The 8,520-nt window shown below is 36.1% G+C and overlaps 1 protein-coding gene across 2 annotated transcripts in view; it reads right to left on the reverse strand.

Annotated features, from left to right (window-relative positions):
- Window positions 1–8,516, reverse strand: part of LOC101739885 (peptidoglycan-recognition protein SC2) — a 28,389-nt gene extending 19,873 nt beyond the window's left edge. The window contains exon 1 of one of the 2 annotated variants that reach the window (XM_038010646.2): window positions 8,162–8,394. In XM_038010646.2, the coding sequence (XP_037866574.1) occupies window positions 8,162–8,384 (223 nt within the window). In that variant the 5' untranslated portion in view covers window positions 8,385–8,394. Of the gene's footprint in view, window positions 1–8,161 lie in introns of both variants that reach the window. The other variant, XM_004929757.5, reaches the window with a different exon arrangement.
- Between the last annotated feature and the right edge of the window lie 4 nt (window positions 8,517–8,520).

Consider the following 8,520-nt stretch of genomic DNA (forward strand, 5'->3'; position numbering starts at 1 on the left):
CGATATTAATTTGTGTAAGCTTTTTTTATTGCCTTTGCAGGCATACGACAATACGGACCACCTCATGGTGAGTGGTTACCGTCGCCCATGGATTTCAGCAATGCCAGGATCAGAGCCAAGCCGCTGCCTACGATTAGCTTAGCGTAAAATCATCAACAACCCGAAGGCTTATCATACAAAACTGGAAGATCAAAAGCCTCACCCGCTCAACTTCACGACAGCCGACAAACATCTATCGCGCTTGTGCAAGATCGTCGATCACGCACCATACTTGATTTTTAATTCAGTAATTTAAATATTATAAAAAAATAAATTTCAATTATCGAACACGACTAATCACTATTATTTTGCCGGTAGTTACAAGCACTATGGTATTGGTTTAGTGACGGTTACCGTACACTGTACAGTGTATCTATCGGAGCGTTAAGTTTTAGATAATAATAATACATTGATTTAAAGTTACCGAATATAAGAATCGGTTCGGATTCATAGTAGAAAAAAAATGTGTTAATCATTGAGTAAACTTAGTTGCCTAATATTTTTTGTAGACTAATGGTTGCGCAACATTCGATGTTTGATGCAATTAATTTGCACAATTGTCATGCAAAGTCTGACTATACGGTTTTCCTTCTCAACGTTTTTCAGTCAATAGTTAGCCCTGCTGCGTATGGGTACTTGTTAAACATGTTAATGAACTATACGGATTCGGCTTAAATTTAATTTTTTTATTAAATACCAACCAGAATCATGGTACAACCAAACATGGTACGCACTTCACGAGTTTTCTTGGCGTGTGTCGCTGTCGTATTCGCGTCTAATGAAAGCGTTTGAAGTTTTAATGAAGATTGAGAGGAACCGCTGTCTCTATCCCACAACGGACTTCTGGTTTAGAATCTGTATACCGGATATGAAAATTGGCGTAGTTATTAAATTGTATTGTTCTTTGTCGAGCTTGAAATTAAAACGCTCTTAGCTTCTTTAAATCTGAATGGCTAATAATCTTATTTTGCTACGTAGCTCTTTATTTAACTACTAGCGGCCCGCTCCGGCTTCGCTCGGGTCTTTTGCAAAAATTTTAGGTAATTTTTTTACACCTCGGGTTACATTATTAGAGTTCTAGTAAGGATCCCCAATTTTTTTTCAAAAATAGTATAGCCTATGTCACTCGGGGAGAGTGTAGCTTCCAAACAGTGAAAGAATTTTTCAAATCGGTTCAGTAGTTTCGGAGCCTATTTATTCAATACAAACAAACAAACAAATCTTTCCTCTTTATAATATTAGTATAGATAAAGTGTTATAGCATGGGTAGGTTTTGATATTTGGTTTGAATCTTTGTTCGTTATGTTTGTTCAATAAATTAGGCGTAGGTTTTTACGTTTATGTCATACATATTTATCAATAGTAAGTGGTAGAGTTAACATTTTCTTTTACATTTTGACATTCAACAAGTGTGTTTTTGATGACAAGTTGAAATAAATTTTGAATGATTTTGAATTTTAATTTGAAATTGAATAAATAGGACTCGTCATCATTGAAATTGTATTAAATTGTAATGATAATTTATATTTTTCTTCTGTTTAAAAAATATCATAATATTATTAACAAAATCATTTCTGAATGCTAAAAAGTCAATTGTCCTTCTCGTTACATTTCAAAGTTCACAAATACTCATAGTTCTCGTGACTCTAATGTATTCAACGGCCGTCTGGTGTACTGGTAAGTGACATGGTCACTACACAAGGGGGTCGCGGGTTCGAATCCCGCCAATGGAAGATATTTGTATGATAAATATAAATGTATTTTCCAGGGTTATGGATGTATATTAAATATATGTATGTGTATAACAAAGATCTTACATTTATTTCCGTTATCTGGTACCTGTAACACAAGTTCTTTACGAACTTATCACGGGACCAGTTAACGTGGCGTGATTGTTAGTAAATATTTATTTATTTATATTTACTTATTTATTTATTTATTTTGGATTTGTCAATGTTTTCAGTAATTCATTTTTCAAAACTCCATAGTAAAAGAATAGTCAGAAAAAACACACAAAAAAATTATTATGCCTTCATTTAGATTCTGAGTTTCAGTAATTTAATAACGTCAGTGAGTCAAAAATAAGAAGCGTAAGAAGGCCTTTTATAAGAACTAAGGAATAAAAAAAGTTTTTAACGAAAATATTCGCTTTGTCTGTTCATCGATAAAAAAACACGAGCACGGTGGAAGATCTTCCATATAGAGCAGGAAACGATAACAACCACGTAATTTGGAGTAGACTAACTAAGACTAAGACTTTCCATCGTGATATTCAATTAAAAGCATTAGTAGAACCCACATAATGACGCGGTTAGGACACCATTATATCCAGAACATTCCATTATAACTTTACGCCTGTGTTTAATCTGAGCGTCAGTTCACTGTTTTCTTTACTTAAAACCAAATATTGCCTTATCTGTAATAAAATCTTACTTTTTTAGACTATTATCTGGGGGACTATGTATGTTGATTTTAATCAACATTTTTTTCCAGTCATAAAAACCTTTTCCTATTTTGTACGATCATCAATTATTGTTATTTTTTGTGAATAATTTCGTGTTGACGAAAGTTTTATGAAAAAGAGAAAGAAAATTATGCTTATGTTTGCGAAAAGGCGAAATATTTTACCGTTTGTGAAAAATGTAATGTTCTCATTATCTCGCATCGAGTTTGTATAAACATAACGCTAGTGGGTCATAAATGAGAAGCTTCATATTGTCATGGTTTTTTGTAATAAATACGTGATAAACGACAGTAAATTCATTAATAGTGAAATAATATATATGAAATAATAATAATAAATTAGTCTGCACTAATTCCAGTATACTAAGCTCGCAGCTATGTTAGACTTTTTGAATTTTTTACAAAGCAATTATTGTAATATTGATCAAATTAAACACAGTAGCTATTCAGTGCCCCAATTAAATTCGACATTTCAGATAAAACAGACAGAATGAATTGCGCCTCTAAATTTAAAGTTTATAGTTTTTATAAATATAGCTTGCTTTGTGGAACAATTAGGATGATTTCAGGGATAAGCTCGATTGGAAAATCACTACTGAAGAACATTAAAAAAATACATCGACTCAGAAATGTCATTTTACCAAATTTTTTTTAATTTTTTTTTATTGCCTTTGTAGGCCGACGAGCATACGGCCCACCTGATGGTGAGTGGTTACCGTCGCCCATGGACTTCAGCAATGCCAAGGGCAGAGCCAAGCCGCTGCCTACCAGCCAAGCCGCTGCCTACCTAGCCAAGCCGCTGCCAAATTGTTTATTAACTATATACTTTTTTATCCGGGATTCCGGTTCCGGTTGTCGATCAGTCAATACGCACGTCACAGAGCTCCGCGGAAAATTAAAAATAAACAGTGTAAAAAAGTGCCAACAAAGAGTGTCATACGAACTATTGTTTGCAACAAAGAACAAATTACACGATTAGCAAAAAACTACAGAAAAGTGTTAAATTGTGAGAACAAATCAACCACATATTGTAATCATTCTACCCTACAAAAATACTGTGAAGTGTCATCTGATGCAAATTGTACATAGACTACAGAGTGGAAACTACAGTACCAACATAACAAACATCGAAACAAGTGCTGCCACAGCAAAAAAAGTGTTGCCATTACAAAACCAGTGTTGTCACAGCGAAACAAGTGCTGCCATAGCAATATAAAAAATACCAAACATGGAGAAAAGTATGGAAATTCTATTGGCAAAATTAGATGAAAAGTTAGACCAACAAACTAAACTTATAACAACTACAGTAACACAAAATGTCATGGCAGCACTAGACGAAAAGTTTAAAGCGATCACCGAAGAAAATACCCAACTCAAAAATAAAATCAGTGAGCTAGAGTTAAAATTGAAATTCGCTGATAAGGATAAGCGCAAAAATAACCTTGTCTTTTTTGGCATCGAGGAAGGAAAAGCAACAACAGAAACGGAGCTAGTAGACTATATAAAAGACATTATACTGGAAATGGGAGTACATTTTGAAACCTTCGAAATTAATAATACTTACAGGATCGGTAAAAAAGAGCTCGATAAAAATCGCCCTGTTGTAGTCTCACTCACAACTACATGGAAAAAACACATGATTCTGCGAAATAGACGTAATCTACAAGAAGGTATAAATATCAAAGAGGACTACCCTAAAGAAATAATAGAAAAACGTAAACAACTACAGCGGCAAGTTGAAGAGGAAAAGAACAAAGGGAATATAGCGTTCATCAAATACGACAAACTGATAATAAAGAAAACACATGAAAGCAACAGAGAAAAGAGGAAAAGAGAGACTTCAAGATCACCGAAAACACCATCACAAAAGAAAGTCAATGCAAGTAATACCCAAAGTACATCGACCGCCCTGAACAACGCCTCTTCTAAAACCGCGACAAAGGAAACAATGCGCCCAAATATACTGAACTATATAGAGCGCGGGAGATCCGCTTCATTATCAAATCCCTCAAAAAACTAATATGCGGCACCCGGATCCAAACAATCCCAACAACCACATTACCAAACACAACATGTATAACAAGCACCCCAAGCCGGCTTGTCACCGTGGGGGAAGAAGACAAACACCCTCCATCTAAATCAAAATATTACAACTCGAAACAACCTAATGCAAACCTATCCAGAAAAAATATGCACAAAAAGAAAACAATACAGACAAAACAAGATAAAAAGAACACCGAACATAAAAATATACATGTCTGTACACTGAATACTCGGACACTAAGAACGGAAGAGAGCCTAAAAGAATTAGAAATAGCCATATCCAACATAAAATGGGACATAATAGGCATCAGCGAGATGAGAAGGCCAGGAGAAGGAATAGAAGAGAGGAACGACTATATCATGTTTCACAAAGGAGAACACACCGGACAAAAAGGAGTAGGCTTCCTTATTAAGTCTAGGCTAAAGAAAAACATTATGGGTTTTGAAGGAGTATCTGACAGAATTGCGGTAGCTCATTTTAAATTTCCGGAATACAAGAAAAAATGGGCCATCTTCCAAATATATGCCCCAACAGAACAAGCAGGGATATCAGACATAGAATATTTTTATGAGAGTATCTCAGAAGCAATAAAACCGCACTACAATAACAATATAATAATCATGGGCGACTTTAACGCACAGGTTGGAGAAAGACAAAATGGAGAAGAATCCACAATCGGGAAGTTTGGACATGGCAAAAGAAGCCAAAATGGACAGAAACTAGTAGAGTTCATGATGGAAAATAACCTTATTTTAATGAACTCACGTTTTCACAAAAAGACTAAAAGCAAATGGACGTGGTCCTCCCCAGGTGCAAAATTCAAAACTGAAATAGACTTTATTATAACTAACAAAGCAAGCGCGTTCACAGATACCAACATAGTTAAAAACCTTAACTTTAACACAGACCACCGTATGGTGAGAAGCTGCCTAAGCTTAAACCAATCTAAAAGATCCAGGAAAAACCTAGCAAATAATAATAAGCTGTGTCAAATGTCAGAATACAGTCATTCCATTAATTCTCCCAAAACAGAATCACTCAAAGAAATTATTGCTTCCGACGCAGAAACTGGGATTAAATACAGAAGATTACAAAACAAATTGAAAGAGATGCTAGTCAGCAAACCTAAGAGCAAAGAAAGCTATTTAAGCAAGGAGACACTAGAACTATTGGATAAAAGAAGAACACTAATATCAAATAAAGGGGATAAAGAAAGACGCCAAAAAATTGCAAACCTTAGCAAGAAAATTAAGGAGAATATAAGAAAAGACCGTAGAGAGAAAAGAAATAGTGTTTTAGAAGAAAATATAAAAAGAACAGGAGGAACAAAAAAGGCTCTGAAGCAACTAAGCGAACACGGGAAAGAATGGATATTGAAACTGAACCAACGCGAATCTAACTTAATTAACCGACTCTCAATACTGAAACTAGCCACGGACTATTACCGCCTATTGTATTCTGATAAATTAGGTTCAGGGTTGGACACAATTCCGGAAGTTTACGAAGCAAATGAAAACAAAGTAGACAAAGTGCCAGAGATTCTTGCCTCAGAGGTAACCAAGGCAATAAAATCCCAAAAACTCGAGAAAGCTCCAGGGCCGGACAAGATACCTAACGAAATGCTTAAGGGAACTTTAGAGGAAATCAGTCCTGTGCTGGCAAAACTCTTCAATGAAATCTTAAAAACAAGGCAAATCCCAGAAGAATGGACCGAGTGTCACATAATTTTACTACATAAAAAAGGCACTAGAGACGAGATTGGGAACTATAGGCCAATTTCTCTAATATCAAACATATATAAAGTATTTGCTAAAGTGATCCTGGAAAGAATATCATTAACGCTAAACGAAAGCCAACCCGCAGAGCAGGCAGGATTCAGAAAAGGCTTCAGCACAATCGATCATATTCATACAATAAAACAGTTGATACAGAAGTATAATGAATACAATAAACAAATATACTTGGCGTTCATAGATTACTCAAAGGCATTCGATAGCCTCAGGCACCAATACATATGGCGGAGTCTTGAACAACAAGGAGTCCAGAGCAACTATATAGAAATACTCAAGAGTATATATAAATCTAGCAAGGCCAGTATCAAACTTGAATCAACAGGAGAGTCATTTCCTATCAAAAAGGGTGTACGCCAAGGCGATCCTCTCTCCCCTACACTATTTAACGCCGTACTCGAGCACATCTTTAGACAGCTAAACTGGGACCACTTAGGTCTAAATATAAATGGAGCTCGCCTAAACCACCTAAGATTTGCCGATGATCTGGTGCTTCTTGAAGAGAATCCTGCGGCAATAGAACTAATGATGCAGAGCCTAGCCAATATAAGTAGGGAAGCTGGTCTGGAAATCAATGGCAGAAAAACAAAATTGATGACAAACTCAAGGGAAATAGACGTTATGGTAGATGGCATCAAGATCGAATATGTCAAAGAATATAATTACTTAGGCCAGATTATATCCCCTTCAGATGTAATGACCAAGGAAATAACCAGGCGAATAGCCCAAGGTTGGAGAAAATACTGGTCACTGAAGGAAATAGTGAAAAGTAAGGATCTAGGCAATCACATCAAAAAGAAAACATTCGAGACCTGTATTCTACCAGTTCTTACTTATGGCTGCGAAACTTGGTCAATGACACTTAACCACAGGGAAAAGCTAATAAAATGCCAACGTGCCATGGAAAGAAGCATGCTAGGGTTAAAAATCAAAGATAGAGTTAGGAACGTAGACATAAGAACAAGAACGAAACTCACAGACATTCTCACCCGGATAGACGTCCAAAAATGGAGATGGGCTGGGCATATGCTACGCCACCCCATTAACAAATGGAGCAAGCAAGTCACCCTCTGGCAACCAAGAGACGGCAAACGAAGTAGGGGTCGTCAAATCAGGAGATGGGAAGATGACTTGAAGCAGACAGCGGGACCATTCTGGCTGAGAGTAGCAAGGGATAGGACCCATTGGAAGGAATTGGAGGAGGCCTATGCCAAAAGGCACACCGAACTTAGGGACCTCTTGTAACCCTATGTTTAGGAATAAAAAGGCTATTATTATTATTATTATTACTTTTTTATCCAATGATAACTAAGCATTTCAATAGTCGTTACTATGTAATTAATACACCGTTACCCAAATGAGAACAGCTACCACAAAACAAATACGCAAATGAAATGATTCAAATTCAAAAACATAAATTCATAAAATGATAGTGACACGACATAAAATATGAACGTCATATTCGGGATAAGTAAAATGTTATCATGGCCTCTGCTTGAAATTATAAGGTTGAAGTGAACATGTAAATGATAGAGTATAATAATTTTTTGTGTAACGTTAAAATTAATACAAAAAATCGAAATAACAGGAAAAATACGCCAAATAATTCGCAGAAATCGTGATTGTCAGTCTGCATATAAAAACAAGTAGACGTGTTAGACTGCATTTATTTAACTTATAATAAATAGGTTATAATATGTACATAATATATGATAGCACTGCCATTGTACGCAAGCCTCGTTAATTGTACATTTAGAGTAATAAGTTCGCATAATGCAGACAAGCTAATAGAAAATAATTTAAATCGATTTTCGACTAGCCTTACCTTTGATTTCTTCTGTATTCCTGACGGTTTGAGTTACTGATATGAACTTGGGTCCGATATGGACCCGTGACGACTTTGTTACATTGAGTTGTGATATAGGCGTCGAACTCGCAGCTTGCGTTGCAACTGCCATTATTCTGTCGTCCACTACAGCTACGTCAGAGCTGATAGGAGGCGGGCTTTTCGTCTCGTGTTTAGGATTTTCATCACCATCACTCTTCATGGCTAGCACTTAAAACAAAACAAGAAAAACACAACACACGCACACACATACACAGAAAACAATGGAATGACGCACCGAGATGATTAACCACTCAGACGACGGCTCTCTACGTTTTTCCGATCGCGACTAACTTCGT

Source organism: Bombyx mori, chromosome 1, assembly GCF_030269925.1.
Source record: "Bombyx mori chromosome 1, ASM3026992v2".
NCBI classification, from domain to species: domain Eukaryota; kingdom Metazoa; phylum Arthropoda; class Insecta; order Lepidoptera; family Bombycidae; genus Bombyx; species Bombyx mori.